The 19,786-nt window shown below is 39.8% G+C and overlaps 1 protein-coding gene across 5 annotated transcripts; it reads left to right on the top strand.

The window, feature by feature from the left end:
• The first annotated feature begins 7,291 nt into the window (after positions 1-7,291).
• LOC112202703 (G-type lectin S-receptor-like serine/threonine-protein kinase RLK1) lies at positions 7,292-11,188 on the top strand. Of its 5 annotated transcripts, none has more exons than XM_024343711.2 (3): positions 7,292-7,434; positions 7,911-9,452; positions 9,596-11,188. In XM_024343711.2, exon 3 carries the CDS (start codon positions 9,599-9,601, stop codon positions 10,925-10,927), a length of 1,329 nt encoding a protein of 442 aa, XP_024199479.1. In that variant the 5' UTR covers positions 7,292-7,434; positions 7,911-9,452; positions 9,596-9,598; the 3' UTR covers positions 10,928-11,188. The 5 variants fall into 5 exon arrangements, with proteins under 5 accessions (XP_024199479.1, XP_040363376.1, XP_024199482.1 ...); XM_040507442.1 differs by adding an exon at positions 7,658-7,758 and having other exon boundaries at positions 7,911-11,188; XM_024343714.2 differs by lacking the exon at positions 7,911-9,452 and having other exon boundaries at positions 9,726-11,188.
• Positions 11,189-19,786: the final 8,598 nt, after the last annotated feature.

Raw genomic sequence — 19,786 nt, 5'->3', positions numbered from 1 at the left:
TATTTTTTTTTTCTTCCCCCTTAGCAGGTTTTTGGGCCCGAAAGCCCGGAAAACCCGGCCCGTTAAAATCGGTCCGGGCCCATCTCGGTCCCAAAAATAAAAACTCAGTAATTGAGCCCGGCCCGAAAAAATTTGGTCATAACCCGGGCCCATCTAAATTTAAACGGGCTCGGCCCGATCCCAGCCCTAAGATAAACCGAGATCGAATTTCCGAAAATCAAATCATTTGCTCAATAAGTAATATGATTAAAACTAGAGCATTATTTAAGAAAATAAATGCATGCATCAATATTTAAAAATAAAAGTCCACTCACAGTACTATTCCGACGATCACGCATTCGTGTTCCATCATCGAGCAATAGCTCGGTACGTCGTCATGTACACAATTATATTCTGTGAATAATTCTTCAATAATTTAATACGATTCCTAAAATCAATTCCTCATAATTACATCTCCCATTCTCCTCGGATTTAGCCCAAATTATACCACTAATACCAATTCGTTAATTTAAAGGTTTCAAGGCAGAACCGAGAGATATCTGACGGTCGGATTCTCGTAATTCGATAATCGAAACCCTAAACTTCAAAATTCATACTTAATTCCAAGTTTCTCCAAAAATTACCAAACTTCACAAACACTGCTCACTCGTCGATTTCAGACTATATAACAATTATGGAGGAAATCTGACAATCGGATTCACGATTAACATTAACCGAAATCCAAATCTTTAGAAATTTATAATCGATTAAAAACTTCTCCAATTCCAACCAAATTCACATAATCAACCTCTACAAAAATTATAGGATTTAACTTGCTAAAAAATAGAATTTAAATTCTATTTAAACCTCACCACTATTCACGCACCGCACTGTTCACGTGCGGTACTGTTCACTGGGCGGTCAACTTCTCCGATGGTCACCAAATTTTGGCAGCAGCTTCATCTCAATCCCCCTAGCATTTTTCTCAACTACACCAAGTTCAGAAAACAACTAGAACTACCTCAACAATTAAGAAAACAGTAAACCTCCAATTTGTGAATAGTGCTGGATTTTCAATCTCTAAAATCCTCCAATATATATGCAAAATTATACTCAAAAGAAAGATCATGAGGTAAAGAACAACTTTATACCTTGAGGTTTCTCCAAAATGTTGACGGTTTGAACGGATCTCCCTTTCTTTCTTTCCTTCTTTCTTTCTCTTTCTCTCTCTCTTCCTCTCTTTTTCTTTCTGGTTTCTGTCGTAAAAGATGGGGGAGAATGGCTGGAAATGGGGCTGATCAGCCCCTTATAATTAAGGTGTGCTGAAATAACCAAAATACCCCTCACACGAAAATACTCATAACTTTGACATACGAACTCCGATTTTTACGTACCACATATGCACGTGCTCGGTTTAACGTCTCCTAGAACTTTCATGAAGAAAATTTTCTCAAATTTTGATCTGAACAAAAAGTCATCTTTTAGGGCCCCCTAAAAGTACCGAAACGACAATAAAAGTGAAGGTAAAGGTCGTTTACCGTCCAAATGACTAGTAAACTGGTAAATTGAGGTACGGGACATTACAATATGGCTACGGGCTCACTAACCGGATCATCCCGTTTAGTCAATTCGACTTGAAAATGCTAGAGAGTTTACATCGAAAATTTTCGATGACTATTACATATCATTGGGTATTGATATCAAGTATCATATTCCCATGTACACACCCAATTGGTCTTGCGGAAAAGCCACCATAAAACCACTACGATGGTAGCCCAGACATTGGTAATGCGCACTAATATTTCTGCTTGGGTTATGCAATATCGCATGCAGCTATGCTAATTCATCTATGACTCATAGCAGTCACTCAACTTTTATTTGCGTTACAGCTAGTGACTGGGTTCGAGTCTAATATCATACTTATGCATATTTGAGTGTGCGGTTCATGTGCCAATTGCGCCACCACAGCGCATCAACATGAGTCATTGCAACAAATGCATATATATATATATATATATATATATATATTTGTGTTGGACATGAGTCTCAAACTATAAGTTCGCTATGTAGAACCCTTGACAGACGATCTCTTTTTTCGCTGGATTTGAGGATTATCACTTTGATGAGACAGTCTTCCCGTCGTTAGGGGGAGATTAGAACATCAACGTTCAACAGGAACAACATGAATTGTCGTGGTCTGTCCCCACTATGTCTCATCTTGATCCCCTAAAAGTGACGAGATCACATATACCTGCTGCAAACATATCTACAAGGATTGATGTCCCCACAGGAGGACATGGTGCCACCCAGAGGAGATGGGTACAACACCACTACCATGGATGGTGGTATGGTGATGCCACAAGGTGGCATAATGGCGTCATAGGCCATGGGTTCCTCTAGAGAGCGTAGGAGACCCATAGGTTCGATGGATTCTTGCCCTAGGAAGAGAGCGAGTTTGGCACAACTTGATCCATTAATCATTTATACTCAAAATCTACCACATGAGAATATTCTGGATTGTGGTTATGTCCAAGAGACATCGTTGGGGGACGCCTCAATGTTAGAACCAATTCTTGAGAATATAGAGATCTCTACGAACTACACTAGTGTACATGAGGACGTGGAATTATTGAGACCAATGACATCGAACCTTACTCCGTTGAAGAATGCCAACGTAGAGAAAATTGGCCTAAATGGAAAGATGTGATCCAGGTTGAATTGGATTCAGTAACTAAGAGGAAGGATTTCAGGCCTGAGATGCCAACACCTCCTAACATAAAACCTGTTGACATTAATAGGTCTTCGTTATATAGCGTGATGAGAAAAAGAGATGATAATCTCGCCTGATGGCGCAAGGCTTCTCACAAAACGCCCTGGAATCGACTACGAGAAGACATGTTCTCTCGTAATGGATGTCCTTGCACTCCACTACCTTGTTAGTTTGGTAGTTTCCAAATAACTGAACATGCAGCTTACGAATGTGGTCACTACGTATCTCTATAGGGATCTAGATACGGAATATAATGAAGGTTCTTGTGGACTTCATTTACCCAAATTAAGTGGCTCTTGACCACAGAGCGCGTTTGCAATGAGGGTGAAACGCTCACTAAAGTGACTACTTGATTTGGAAAGGATATGATGAACTATGCCCCTGTGTTTTCATGACAAGTTCTAGATTTGCAATTGTCACGGTTTATGTTGATAAACATAATTGGAGCCCTTGAGAGTTAAGGGAAACCGCTGAACACCTAAAATCCGAGTTTGAGATGAAGGACCTTGGGAGAACACGATATTGTCTAGATTTAGAACTTGTATACCATGTCAATAAATGATTTGCATTTTGATAAAGTCAAAGATGCACTCCCATGGTCGTCCGTAGTCTTGACCCTAACAGGGCTACGTTTCATCCCAGGGATGATGACGAAGACGTGTTAATTGGCAGAAGTGTCTTGCCTAAGTGCAATAGGCACATTAGTATACTTAACACAATACAAGACCGGACACCTCATTTGTTATGAACTTGTTGGCTAGATGTAGCCTTGCGCCAATGCAACGCCATTAGACTGGTATAAAGACAATCTTTCGTTACTTAAAATGTATGATAGATATGAGTTTGTTCTATCCCTGCAGAGAGAAAAGAATGACGGAAAAATGAGAACGGATCTCATTAGCCCAAGTGGCATCGTCAAGACGTCGTGATCGGCAAAGCCGTCAGCCACCCATCCTCCTCCCTTACATCAAAACGATGATGATGTTTTGATGGATTTTGCTGATGTAGGGTATCTCTCTGACCCTCACAAAGGTCGCTCCCAAACGGGTTATGTCTTTACCATGAGAAGCACTGCGATATCTTGGAGGTCTACAAAGCAGACCCTTGTTGCTACTTCCTCAAATCATGCAAAGATTATTGCTCTACATGAAGCCGTGCGAGAATGCATATGGCTAAGGTCTGTAATTAGACATATTCGAGGAACTTGTGGTTTGAAGTCTACCACAGATGAACCTAAATGCATTTATGAAGATAATGCAGCTTGTTTTGAGCAAATGAAAATAGGTTTCATCAAGGGCAACAACACAAAGCATATATCGCCTAAGTTCTTTTACAATCAGCAACAACAAGCACTTCTAAATATTGAAGTGAATCAAATCCGATCTGAGGATAATGTAGCGGACTTATTTACTAAGTCGTTACCTAAATCCACATTCGGGAAACATGTGAAGAGCAAATGATTGAGAAAGTTATCCGAACTCCCATGATTGTAGCAATCAGGGGATATATTGACATCAGGGGGAGGTATGATGTCTACATGTTCGATCTCAAGGAGTGAAGGACGTGTTGTGCTCTTTTTGTCCTTCGACCAGGGTTATTTTTATCCCACAGGGTTTTTGTTACCTGGTAAGGTTTTTAGTGAGGCAACGATCAAAGCGTCATCACCAAGTTTGAGCGGCACAATGGGGAGTGTTAAAAAAGTCAACATCATTTGTACCTCTTCAAACTAGGGTTTAGTCTTAGAGTTGTAATAGGAAAATGTTCTAGATTTCCTAATTATGTTCGGATTCTATTACCTTTTGTGTACTCTGTAAATCCCTATATATAGGGCTCCTATTATTAATAATACTACTACAATTCTCCCATCAATTCTCTCTGCAAATCATATTTTCCTTAAACAGCAGCAAAATAAGTAGATATGTTGAACAATCACTGGGCAAATATACCAGCAACTATACTTAAAAATAATCTCTAAATCATTAATTCCATTCAATCCGCGGATCTGTAAAGAAATCAAGATCATTTTGATGCTTAGACAAAAATCTCTTATGAACACAGTCAGGGATCTACTGATGGATCCTCTTGAATGCACCAAAATGCTACTGATAGACCATAAAATGATCAAGGAGTTACTCCAAAGAAAGTGACCATAAAGAAAGTGACCTACCATAAAACCTCTTGAATGCATCAACGAGTTACTTTTATGCCACAAAAATATCTAACTACCATAAAATGAACCATACTACAGGGAAATGGATGCCACACAACTCGGGGATCTATAATCTAAGCAGAGTCATAAGCAAGTCTGGGGTGAGGGAGCCCCTAATGGATTCCAAACAAAAAGTTACAACCACCCCAACCTGAAAATCTTAAGAGTGCTGAGCCACCTTGACTTCTAGTTCAAATTAGTTCTTGTAGAAGAACACTACATTATTGAAACGGGGAAATGATCATTTATCCAATTTCAGCTTAAAAATTGTTCACTTCCTCCACTAGCAGTTTTTTAACCCCGTTTACCCAAAACACTCTAAGAGATTATTTCCCTAATACCCAATTAATTCTTCTTTAAAAAAAAAAAATTTGGGACTTTTTTGCCCTCTCCTTCTTTCTCACTTAGATGGAGAAGTCATCCTCCACCTTGCCGGACTCAGGTGACCAATGGCCAGCCGCCGACTCCTGTGATGGGAATCCGATGACCGGAATCCAGTGACCGTTCACCGGAATCCCGAATCGGGCTACCGGACTAGTGACCGGATTCTGACGTCTGATTTTATTGCCCCTAATAATGTCCAATGATCATATTATTGCCCCCCAATAAACATATTATTGCCCCCCAGTAACAAGTTTATTAGGGACCAATAATTAATAAAAAATGAAGATGTTTATAATTTTGAAAGTTTTTGTAGGTTTATCCAAATAAATAATCTTATTATTGCCCCAATAACCATATTATTGACCCCTAATAATCGTATTATTGACCCGCAATAGACATGTATAACTCCTCAATAAAACCTTTTTTTTTTCATTCTCCTTTCTTCTTTCCTTCCTGACATGTATAACTTCAGCCGGCTTGAGCACGCCATCCTCCCAGACTGGTAGTGGAGAATGTAATTTAGAGTTGGGACTCAGTCCAAAAAAAAAAAAAAATTGAAACCGGGCTACAGACCACGGTAACGGCGGCGCGAAGGCCGAGAGTGGTTAGAAAACAACGTCGTCCAGCACCTTTGCAAACGTGCCACCTAACTCTGAAGCACTTCCTTCACAGAAGCTTGAAATGGGTGTCGTCGTCATCCTCCGACGCCTTGCTCAGCTTGCCTCTGCAATTGCGAGTTCGTCTCCATCTCCTCGCGCCTCTCGCTTTCGTCCTCGAGGCACGAGCACGACGACCTGTCCCGGATCTCCTCGTCGTCCTCAACATCTCCTCCGTCTTCTCCTTCTCAAGCCTCAGAGCCAAAGGAAGATCAAGGCCGCTAAATCCATCGTTGATCAGAATAAACTCGTCCCCGACCATGACCTGGTAGTGACAACGTTTGCCGACTGTGGAGAAGGCGGCGGAGGAGCGAGTTCGATCTCCAGGAGGTGCTGACGTTGTCGTTTTTGTTGATTTCCGGGAGGACCCATTCCTTCTTGCTCCACGGCGATGGCGGTAGAGCCTGTAGCGACGGGGATGGAGGCTGGTCGGGGAGAGAGAGAGAGAGAGAGAGAGAGAGAGTCCGGATGAGTTTCAATTTGATTAATGAGGGTAAAATTGTCAGTAGATGTTAGACTGGGTAAATGAGGTTAAAAAACTCTTAGTAGAGTAAGTGGGCAATTTTTCTGCTGAAATTAGGTAAGTGGTCACGACCCCTATTGAAACACCAATCATTCCCCCCCCCCCCCCCCCCCCAAAGAGAACATTACAGGAACAACTATCATTTCACATAAAAAAGACCACCTTGACTTTTAGTCCAGTAATGTTCTTGTACCCATTCTGGGATAAAAAGAGCATCTCCTTCCCTACCAGCAGGTTCGGATTTAGTTACTCCTAGGAAACAGAGTCATAAAGATAGTCCTGGATGTAACAATTTTGTGCATTGTAAACAAAGTTCCTCCCACTGCAGCATATTTCTAGTAAACATAAAAGTTTAGCAATCTAAAATATGTACATATTGAGTAAATATTAACTCGACACAGAGTTGTAAACTCATTTTGTCTATTATTGTAGCAAGAATTTATAACTAATTTGGGCATTTGCAAGTAAAATTTTGTTGAACGGAGTTGTCTTAGTTTACTCACTTCAATAGAGACCTAAAGTTGTATTAACGTAACCTAAACTCTCGAATTAAAAGAATTAAAAGAGCAGCCCACACCACACCGTAATAACTTAACACTAGTCCAACCTTGTACTGGCCCCACGTTTTGGCTCACACTAGTTTGCTGAAATTGGGTCACAGTGTAAATTTGAAAATCATAGGGGAGTAAATCATCAAGACTAAAAATAACTTGACTAGATTCTTAAATATCAGAAAAGGGCTTGATAGAAATTTTACTGCTGTCATTAGTTTGTTGACTTTGTTTACTTGTTGAGGTTTTGTTCAGAGAAACCAGAAGCCCAGTTTCTTGTTGTTGTCTTCAAATCGATGGGAGAAACCAGAAAGGACTCTCCTTTCCATCACCACCCTACGTCACCATTACAATGGACTCCGGTGAGCTACCAATTTTTACTGCTATTATTATTGTTAAAGTATTCCTTACTGTTTTTTATTTCACCTGTTCTTGACTGTCAGCTTCAGTTTCTTGCTTTTGATTCGAAACCGATAGGGTTAAATAACTTAGGAAACAATAGAAAGGTAAAACTTTAGAGCTTTTTGTGTATTGGGTACTGAAATTTTTCTTCTTATGAATGGTTTATTTTGTTGCAATCAACAGAATTTTCAATTTGAGTAATTTGATTCTGAAATGAGAGGAATTGGTGGGTTTGTTTGTGCCTTGGACTCTGTTTCTGGAGTTGGGACTGTGAAAATGTGAAGGTGAAATGCTTGTTATAACCTTTGAATTTTGTGAAACTTCACACCTGAAAAGAGTGCATACCCATTTAATGTTCTCCCAGCAAGTATTCCCATCCACATGGCTATGTCGAATGTGGACTCAACCAACTCACCAGTAGTTTCTCCATTTGCAGGTCCATACCCCCCCAGGATGCTCCTCAATCGATTATTTATGAAATGACTTTAGTGTGTTATCCATATTTCCATACAACTCAACATTTATTGGGTTGGTACATTTGACATCCACTAATTGATAGATCCATTATATTCCATTGAATCATTGAGCTTGAGCTTGTGGTTTCGGTGAATCGCCTTCACTCTCCGGAGGGAATTGCATAGTCAAGAGGAACTAAGTGCTGGTGATCAGAGTGTGGGGACAGTTATTGGGTTTATGGGCCTATGGCATCTTGACCTAAAAACATTGATTAAGTGAAGAAGGACTAGGGACCTCTACTACCCCATTAAGGATCATAGCATTTGACATTGCATTTAGCCTTGTATTCTTTTTTGAGAAACTATATGTTAATCACTTAGAGCTTATGGTAACATTAAGCAACTTAATTTGGACCAAAAAAAAGTTTGTTTCTCCATTTTTTATGTGTTTCTGTTTTGTAGTGTACGTAGTTGTTGTTTCTGAGATAATAAGGAATCATGCTTGATGGATTATGAAGTTTAATAAACCTAGGGGAAGGATATGCTACTAGTTATATGATAGACAGAGAATGCTACACAACTGCTCTTTTGGTATCAGTGTGATAAAGTCCAAATACTTTTCTGACTTTATCACACTGTTTAGAAATTAGTTGGAGCAATAATACCCATGATAGGTGATATCCAGCTACGACATTGCATTTTATAAGGTTGGAAAAGTATCCTATTGTTTGGGAGACGACATTTTTGATTTTCAGAAGTGCGAGTCTTCCATACCAAGTCAATCTCTTGTAGTCTTTCTTGCTTGCATTTTTTATTTGATTATTACAGTTGATCCTACTATGAGAACAATAAGTTCAGATTTGAGTCATTTAACAGCACCTTCTTTTTTATCATTTCTATTCACACACCTTTTGGCTGTCCATGTCCTCTTCTCTGTATTTTTTCTTTGCCACTATTAATTAATTTGCTTCTTGTCTTTCTTTGTGGTACCTGTTTTCTTTGGTTTGAAATTATTGGTAGTTTGGTCCGTTAAGTTATGAATAATATCCTGCGAGTCTTATTTGTGAGTCTGTTATATCCTAAAGAAAAAAGAAAGGTTGATCGTCGACATACATAATATCTTAAGACAGGTCAGCATGAAAATTCTGAAAATAAATGAAAAATGATCGATTTAAATACTTACAAGTTACAATATGAGCATATTGGTACCCTCGTTTGTTTAAAGGTCATACCCCATAATCAGGTCAGTTGACCCCAATAACTCTTTCTTCTATCCCATTATTTTTGAGTGAAGATGCAACTTTAACCATAATGTTTCTCGAGTTTTTCTTCAAGAGAAGGGGGCAAGATGTTTGATGCAATCCCTCAGAGGGTGTTCCATTGTCTCTTCAATTTTCATCAAGGGTGGAGGTGCAATGTCCTTGAAGTTTGAGAGGCATTTCAAAAGTCCACGACAGGCAAGAAGATGCCTGTAGAGACGTCACTACTGATAGTGACGTATCCATAGTGACAAACTCTTGGAGGTTCGTTTTTGTCAAAGTAAATAAATGTCAGGACAAGTCAAGAGCTCTGCTAGGAACTCCCTTTACGCATCTACTTCTGTAAATTGCTACCTGGGTGATACATCTGTATTCCAAGTTCTAATTGCTCAACCATATTGGTGCAGCAAATGGAAGTGGCTTTTACTGTACGACTGCTTTTGCTGCTTATTTCTTCATTGTTTCTGGCCTCAATTTCTGTGTTTGACCAGACTGATGATAAAATAGCAGTGGGTGATTCTCTCTCTGCAACTGCAGGTAACAACTCCTCATGGCTTTCCCCTTCTGGTGATTTTGCCTTTGGATTTCGCCAACTTGAAAACAGTGAATTTTTCTTGCTTTCTATTTGGTTTGCCAAGATACCAGACAGAACCATAGTTTGGTATGCAAATGGAGATAGGCCTGCACCTAAGGGATCAATTGTGAACTTGACTTCCAGCAGTGGATTAGTGCTTACAACTCCTCAGGGTGAACAGCTATGGAGATCTGATCTAACCATTGCTGGTGTTGTTGCTCATGGGTTTATGAATGATAAGGGTAACTTTGTTCTGGAAGATGAGAAGTCAGAAAAGTTATGGGAGACATTCAAGAATCCTACTGATACCATGTTGCCTGGGCAAATAATAGAAAGAGGAGGTAGACTTTCTTCTCGACAATCAGAGACTAACTATGCAAGAGGACGCTTCCAGATAGATTTTCAAGAAGATGGGAATCTTGTGTTTAGTGCCAAAAAACCTTTTTATTCTACTGCAACTACCATGGGGACTGTTCCAGGTAGTGAAGGTAAACAATTGGTTTTCAATGACTCCGGCAACTTCTATATTCTGCGAGTGAATGGTGGAAGATTCACTTTCACAGCAGAGGAACGCCTAGCAAGGGACTACTATCTCAGGTCAACTCTCAACTTTGATGGGGTTTTGGCTCAATATTTTATCCCCAAGTCTTTTGTTGACACTGTAAGCTGGAAACCTCTTTGGTCAGAACCAGATAACATTTGCCAGAAAGTTGATTCAGGTTCTGGTGTATGTGGGTACAACAGCATCTGTACTCTGAAAACAGATCAGAGGCCAACCTGTAAATGCCCAAGGGGATACTCTTTGCTTGATCCAAATGATCCATACGGGAGCTGCAATCCAAATTTCAGACGTGGCTGTGAAGATGAGCCTAGTTTTTCAAAAGATCTCTTTGATGTTCAGGTGCTACCAAATACTGACTGGCTTACCCCCGGTTATGAGCTGTTAAATGCTTCTACTGCAGACGAATGCAGTCAATATTGCAAGCAAGATTGTTTGTGTGATGTTGCTATCTACCACAATGAAACCTGTTGGAAAAAGAAATTACCTCTCTCATATGGGAGAGAAGACAGTAGTCTGAATGCAAAGACCTTCATCAAATTCAGGAAGGATAATTCAACTCTACCGGTTGCACCTTGTCGACCCACATACAATGGTGCAGCCTGAAACCTGTTTGGTTTTTGTTGCAGGCAAAGATTGACAGACAGTGTTAGCATTTTGTGTTTCTTATTGTGTTGTTTTTTTTTTTCTGTAATTTTGTTCTGTGATCACTTGGATTTTGTTTGCCTTTGATCATAAGAGATCGTTATGATTTCGTTAGAAATAATGAGGTGTGATTAGAAAACATAAAACTGTTGACCTCATCAATCCTTTATGAGTGAAAAAATAATAAGTTCCTTTTCTTCTTGTCCCCAAGCGGACAAGATACTTGCGCTATAATTTTGTAATGTCGCATGTAGACACAATAGCAATGCCCTATCATTACTGGAGGCCAACAGAGGTCAAGAGCTTCAATGCACACTTACCTCATCTAATGCTTTGACATTTTAAGGAGCATTGATGCTCTTGAACATTGAAGAAATTTGTCATGATACACGCTCCCCCTGATGAGGGGTTCTACTAGTCTTTTGGCGTGATACTCTTTTTCCCATGTTCGAACTTTAGAAAATTGAAATCTACATAATTGTTTTAGGATATGAGATAATTGAGAGAGATTGATGAGAGAATTGTATGTATATTACTATTGATAATAGATTAATAGGAGCCCTATATATAAGAATTACAAATTACATATTCTAATGATACAAGGAAAACTATTTCGAATAAAACTAGGAATTCTAGAACCTTCTCTCGTATTACAATCATAGAACTAATCCTAGTTTGATAAGGCACACAAATATCAATATCCTTCAATACTCTCTTGTGCCACTCAAACTTGGTGGTGACGCTTCATCCATTGCCTCATTAAAAACCTTGCTCGAGTGAACAACCCTGTGAGACAAAAACAAGCTCGCAGAGGAGAAAAAAAGTACAACACATCATTCACTCTTTGAGTTTGAACATGTAGACATCGTGCCTCCCCCCTAATGTTGACATCTCCCCCTGATTGCTACAATCATGGGAGTTCAAATAACTTTCTCAATCCAATACTCTTTACATGTTTCTCGAAAGTGGATTTAGGAAACGACTTAGTAAATAAGTCCTCTACATTATCCTCTAATCGGATTTGAGTCACTTCAATCTTTAGAAGTGTATGTTATTGTTGATAATGAAAGAACTTAAGCCATATATGCTTGGTGTTGTCACCTTTGATGAAACCTAACTTCATTTGTTTGATACAATCTGCATTATCCTTATATATGCATGTAGGTTCATCTGTGGTAAACTTCAAACCACAAATTCCTCAAATATGTCTAATTACAGACCTTAGCCATATGCATTCACACATAGCTACATGTAGAGCAATAACCTCTGCATGATTCGAGGAAGTAGCGACAAATGTCTGCTTTGTAGACCTCCAAGATATCGTGGTGCTTCCCATGGTAAAGACATAACCTGTTTGGAAGCTACATTTGTGAGGGTCAGAGAGATACCCTGCATCAGCAAAACCCATCAAAACATCACCATCATTTTGACGGAGGGGAGGAGGGTGACCCCAACCACTCTTGGTGGTGCCGGCGCCAGCCATCTCGCCGGTCATGGCCGTGGGGATGGCAGCAGTATGCCTAATGGGGTTCGATCCCATTCTTTCGTCATTCCTTTTCTTTCTATAGGGATAAAACAAGCCCATATCTATCGTACTCTTTAATATCAAAATATTGTCTTTACACCATTTCAATGGCATCGCGTTGGCGCAGGGCTGCATCTTAGCCAATAAGTTCATAACAAATGAGGTGTCCGGTGTTGTATTGTGTTAAGTACAATAATGCGCCTATTGCACTTAGGTAAGATACTTCTGCCAATTAACACATCTTCGTCGTCATCCCTGAGACGAAACGTATCCCTTTTAGGGCAAGACTATGGACTGCAATGAGAGTGCATCTTGACTTTATCAAAATGCCAAAGCATTCATTGACACGGTATACAAGTTATAAATCTAGACAAAACCATGTTCTCCCAAGACCCTTCGTCTCAAACTCGGATTTCAGGTGTTCAATGGTTTCCCTTAACTCTCAAATGTTCAAATTATGTTCATCAACATAAACCGCGGCAATTGCAAATCCGAAACTTATCATGGAAACGCGTGGGCATAGTTCATCATATTCCTTCCCAATCAAGTAGTCACTTTAGTGAGCGTTTCAACCTCATTACAAACGCTCTCCGTGGTCTAGAGCCACTTGATTTAGGCAAATGAAGTCCATAAGAACCTTCATTATATTCCGTATTTAGATCCCCATAAAGATACGTAATGATCACATTCGTAAGCTACATGTTTAGTTATTTGGAAACTACCAAACTGACAAGGTAGTGGAGTGCAATGACATCCATTACGAGAGAATATGTCTTCTCGTAATCGATTCCAGGGCCTTTTGTGAGAAGCCTTGCTCCATAAGGCGAGATTACCATATCTTTTTATCATCACGCTATCTAACAAAGGCTATTAATGTCAACAGGTTTTATGTTAGGAGGTGCTGACATCTCCAGTTCGAAATCCTTCCTCTTCGTTTGTGAATCCAATTTAACCTGGATTGCATCTTTCCATTTAGGCCAATTTTCTCTATGTTGGCATTTTTCAACAGAGTAAGGTCTGATCATGTCATTGATCTCAATAATCCCATGTCCTCATGTACACTAGTGTAGTTTGTAGATATCTCTATACTCTTAGGAATTGGTTCTAACATTGAGGCGTCCCTCAATGATGTCTCTTGGACATAACCACAATCCAAAATATTCTCATGAGACAGATTTTGAATATCAATGATCAATGGATCAAGTTGTGCCAAACTCACTCTCTTCCTAAGGCGAAAACCCATCGAACCTATGGGTCTCCTAGGCTTTCTAGCGGAACCCATGGCCTATAACACCATTATAACACCTTGTGGCTTCACCATACCCAATGTTCTAAAAAACGCTAGGCGCTAGTCGGGCGGTGATCCGGGGACTAGCGCCTAGGGGCCTAGGCCGGAGCCTAGGTGGGGACTAGGCGGTTTTTAATTATTTTAATTTTAAAACTATTTTATAGTGATTTACCAAAGTTTTGAGATTTTGGAAATTAATTAAGGAAATAGAAAATGGGTGGAGCGATCCTAACCATCCACCGTCTCCACCTCTTGATCCTAGCCATCCATTATCAATTGGACACATCTATATAACTTGGTGAACAGTGGGAGAATACACGAAATTTTGAGAGAGAGGGAGAGAGAGAGCTCGGTGCTCTTTGACCCGAGACATAGAGCGACCCGGCAGGCGACCCGACCTGAAATTACACTTCCGGCCACCACACGACGGTGCGCGGGCACCCAAGTATTCGTCTCTGCGTCACCTACCTCCCTGCATCCTTAGATAGTCCATGCATCGACGGTGAACGGAGAAGCAAAGAATGGAAGCTCCGAGACTTCTCCGGTGAGCTCTGCAATCCCCTTTTGTTCCGGTCACCTTTTAGACTACCTGTGGTATGGAATCTCCTCCCCTCGCCTTCCTCTACATGTCTGCGTAATTAGTTTTCAGTTTGGATTGGGTTTTGATGGTTTGCGGTTTTGGGTAGCTATGGCTCTGCCGTGTTCATCTTTACCGGCAACCTTTCCGGCTTCGTTCCGGCTTGGTTACACGCTCTTGATAAAGAAGTCGATCATGTTGCCAAGATTACCAGCTTGGGGCGTTACATACGGCGGCGATTTCGATGAGGAGGAGGAGAAGCGGCAGGAGTGAGAGGTTGGTGGAGAGAGATGTGGTTATGATTTGCATCAGTCCGCCAAGTTGCAGACCGCCCAGGGCCAAGTTGGGGCTGCCCAGCCCGCCTAGGAGCCTCCCAGCCCGTCTAGGCGACCGATTTTCTCCCTCACGCCTAGCTCGATCGACTAGGCCATAATAGGAACGGCCTACAGCCGCCTAGGCCGATTTTTAGAACCCTGACCATACCACCATCCATGTTGGTGGTACCGTACCCATCTCCTCTAGGTGGCACCGTGTGTTCTTGTGGGGACATCAATCCTTGCAGGCATGTTTACAGCAGGTATATGCGATCTCGTCACTTTTAGGGGATCAAGATGAGACATAGTGGGACAAATATGAAAATTCCTGTCGTTCTTGTTGAACGTTGACGTTCTAATCTCCCCCTAACGATGGGAAGACTGTCTCATCAAAGTGACAATCCGCAAATCTAGCGGTAAAGAGATCGCCTGTCAGGTGCTCTACATAGCGGACTTATAGTTGGAGATTTATATCCAACAAAAATATGCATCCTTTGCAATGACCCATTTTGATGCACTGTGGCAGCGCGATTGGCACATAAACCACACACTCAAATATGCATAAATACGAGATATTAGACTCGCACCTAATCACTAGCTGTAACGCAAATAAAGGTTGAGTGGCTGTAGGTCATAAACGAATTAGCATAGCTGCATGCGATATTGTATAACCCTAAGCGGAAATATTAGCGCGCATTATCAATGTCCAGGCTATCATTGTAGTCGTTTAATAGTGGCTTTTCCGCGAGACCATTGGGATGTGCACATGGGAATATGTTGCCTAATATCAATTCCCAATGATATGCAATAGTCATTGAAAATTTTCAATGTAAACTCCAGTATTATCAAGTCAAATTGACTGAATGGGGTGATCCAGGTAGTGAGCCCGTAGCTATATGATCTGGGCCAGAAGTTTAGCATCAGCAGCATTACGAGTGGACGATAACGCGACACGTGACCAGTGTGTCTGCACATCAACCAACACCATAAAACATCTAAGCAGTCCGCAAGTTGGTTGAATCGATCCACAGAATCCACTTGGATTTTATGTAAGAATGGAATGATTTCTTTAGTGTCCTTTGCATAGGATGGTCTTGATCCTAAAAAATAGGCTTTACAGAACGAAAGATTGGCCTTATAATCAACCAATGAAGGTTTTGGTTGAGCCACAATGTCACAATTGACTTTGAGAAGTAGAGAGAGGAGCCAAGTCTCCATACATGGCGTCAAAGCCATGAGTTTGCCGCGGGGGAATCACAGCGCTGGCGTTGGCCGCCAGGGTGCATGGTGGCGGCGGCCTAAGGCGCGGTGGCAATGCAATGCTCTCTTTGGATTGACTTTTGATTCTTAGTTCTCTTTGTTCTGAAGAAGGGATGTCCGTGTGAAGTCTTTAGTAATACGGATCATCATGACCTGGGTGTCCCAAACGGTCATGCCAAAACCTATATGTGTCGGTGTCCCAAAGGTCATCTCTTATGAGGTCATTGGACTTATTTACTTAAATAGTGGCTACATATAACCTACTAGAGCGACACACAAGCTTCTCTAATACTCGTTTTCATCCATAGTCATTAGAAGTAATGTAAAGGAACTTATGTCCATTCTTACTATGTGTCTCCATATAAAAACCATTGGCTCTTATATCTTTAAAATAATAAAGTTTGAATTATAGAATCGACACTTTATTAATAATAATAGCCAATGATTACATCAAAGTTTCTGGACCAAAATCTAATCCAAAGTAAAAATCAAATTTAGAGAAATTGTAATTACTCAATTCTTTCGGTAACTCCAATTAAACTTGACCAGGAAAGTAAGAAGAGATGTTAGTGGAGCAAAACTCACTTACCACTAATCTCAACTAGTTTACTAGACATCATACTTAATTGGGTGAGCCTAGTGAAAAAGAGTTAAGACAATTGTCATATATTGATTCAAGGCATAATGGCCATTACATAATTCTTGGAAAATAAAAGATTATACAAAAAATCTACGGCATTTTATCTTCATCACTAGATTTAAAGTCTCCTTTAACTAGATGTCATGATCACCGTTGATCAAATACTCCATAAAATACCATGAAGAGGATGCTCTCTTGATTGAGGTGTATTGACACAATACATATGGTCCCTAGGACCAATGGCGCTGGAATAGCATCACCATGGCCAAAAGTGGCGCCATGGTGTCCAACCTTTATACCCTTAACGTAATGACTCATTTGGTCATGTATTTGCCAATTCTGGCTATTACCTTCTTGAGTAGGTTGATCCTATGGATCATATTGTCCATGGCGACTTCTTCTAGCCATTGAACGGTGCTTATGGTAGCCATCTTGAGGCCTACCAAATTCTATATTCACAAATTCATGGTTATGCCTTTCAACACAAACCATAGCTCCAATTAGCTGATGGAGATTTGTGATCCGTCCTTCATTGATTAAGATTTGAAAGAATTTAGAGAATCTTAATTCAGTCATGGGGAAGAGAGTTACGGTTTTCTCAATCAATTGTGCTTCCGAACAATATTCTATAACTATTTCAAAGTTAGAGAAGCAGAGATTTATTCCATCATGCTTCTAAGTTAGGAAGATCGTGAATGTTAACTAAAATGTTCATGAAGCACTACCCAAAGATTTCTAGCGCTATCCTTATTCATGTACTCAAACTATTGTGTCATCTCTATGTGGCGCTTCATGAGGGTAAGTGCTCTGGAATTATCTATCTCAGTTTGAGTGTTTTGAGCGGTTCCTTTAGATCAAGGCTCTTAGATTATAGACAATAAATCAAGGGCAATTTGGTGGAGCTCAACTCAACATTATGAGCCCATATGAAATATCCCATGCCCATAGAACTCAATAGAGTAAAATTGAGCTCGTTCAAGTTTGACATCCTAAAAAGGAAAGCAAAAGATTAGTTTCGGAGTCAATGCTTCCACGAAAACTAATATAAGATTTCTAAGCCTTAATGCTACCAAGAAATCAATTTCCAAAAATATTTGGATTAGACAGAAACAATGATGTTTGAATGGTCAAATTTTGACCCTCAGGGATACTCTTAGTCCGTAGCTTATGAACGCTCTTAGTCCGTAATATTTTGATGCTTCACGAACGTTCTTAGTTCGTGGTTTACGAACGCTCTTAGTTTGTGGTTTACGAACGCTCTTAGTTCGTGGTTTACGAACGCTCTTAGTTCGTATAGCGTGAATCCCTACGATTTCGCTTTTATAGAATCGAACCCACGTTACAGAAAGGTGGGATGTAGAAGAAGGGAGGTTGCAAGTCCCCGAAGAAAAAGAAGAAGAAATTAGAGACAGAAAGAAGGAACTTCAATCTTAAATACGTACTTGGATTTCTTTTTCTTGGTCTTGATCTTGAACTCAAAGATGATGGCACACGGGTGTGTAGGAGGAGGAGGAGGACTTGTGGCGATGGAGGTGGTGCACAGCTAAGGATGGTGTGTACAGGTTTTGGGGTTCTAGGGTTTGATGTTGCGCAGCAGGATGTTTTGCAGAAAGATTTTGGCTTCTAATTTCAAGGTTAGGGTTCGAGCTGATAACGTGTTTTAGGATATGAGATAATTGAGAGAGATTGATGAGAGAATTGTATGTATATCACTATTGATAATAGGAGCCCTATACATAGGAATTACAAAGTACATATTCTAATGATACAAGAAAAACTATTCCGAATATGACTAGGAATTCTAGAACTTTCTCTCCTATTACAATCATAAAACTAATCCTAGTTTGACAAGGCACACAAATATCAATACCCTTCAATAATAATCTATTTTCTCTACCATCATTTGTTAAACTATTGCTAACTTTGTTTTGTTAAACTACGAAACTATCTTGTACACTCGATTACATGATTAATTTACATCATTTTTGTAGCTAAACATATCTATAAATTGTTGCCAACTTTGTTTTGTTAATAAACTACAAAACTTTTACACTTGATTACATGATTTACATCTATTTTGTAGCTAAACATATCCATAAATGATTTTTTTTTTTTAAAGCTAGAAAAAAGGTCATTTCTAATGCCTCCTTTCTATGTAAAACTATGTGCAAGTGTACAACTCCAGCATCTTGGTCCTTGGAGATACAAACCTACATATATCCAATGCCTCCTTATCATTGGTTACAGGCAGATAGCCACTCCCAGCTTCACTATCTGGAATCCTAAACCAAAATTGCATTGGAGGTTGTTGATATCCAACGTCATAGGCCCAATATACTAAACTTGTCATAGAGACCTTGTTTGGGTCTACTTCATCAACAAACAAGACATACGTCATAGGCCCAATATACTAAACTTGTCATAGAGACCTTGTTTGGGTCTACTTCATCAACAAACAAGCCATCCCCCCCTTTATACTGCCTATTTAAGCACCTCTCACTATGAAACCTAGCTCCATGACAGATCTTCATAGTGAACACAATTGTATATGCAGCAAAAAAATCATCAACCATATTAATCAACATCATCAATTTTAAACCCCAATTTTCCAGAGCCATTACAACACATTATACACTGAATTGTTACAGTACAAGTACCACAGAGAGAAGGACAAAAACATTTTACCGCATTTATGACTGTCACCAACCCAACAATAAAAACCCTAAACCCGAAACAACCCATTCATTCAAGTCCAAAAACCCAAAAAATGCTGGGATTTTAAATTCCTCACCAACCTAGCCCCAATGCTTAACCCCAATTCATTTATTCATTATCAACCACTTTAATCCCGACAATAAACAGACACATAAATAGAAAATTGTAGATGATGACAAGAAAATAAAAAGCATACAACCCTAACTCTAGACAAAACCCTTGAAAGTCAAAAACAAGTGATACTTTCTTGGCCAAATTTCAATCTATATTATTCCAAACTAGTAAAGGGAAAGAGGAAAGATAACGTTTTAAAAAGGTGTACCATTTTACCTAAATAAACCGACCGCTCCCCTGCCACACGAACATACCTCCACATTTGGGCCATAGTTTGGAATCTTATAGAGAATCAAATCGTCTCTCTGATATATCAGTAATTAGAGATTCTTTGAGTAAAGATTGAAATTAGTTAGTGTTTCTATATTATATATCTTTACTGCATAC

The sequence above is a fragment of the Rosa chinensis genome, chromosome 5 (genome assembly GCF_002994745.2).
Source record: "Rosa chinensis cultivar Old Blush chromosome 5, RchiOBHm-V2, whole genome shotgun sequence".
NCBI lineage: Eukaryota > Viridiplantae > Streptophyta > Magnoliopsida > Rosales > Rosaceae > Rosa > Rosa chinensis.
Note: the sequence above shows the minus strand (reverse complement) of the source record. Positions and strands in the feature narration are given on the sequence as shown.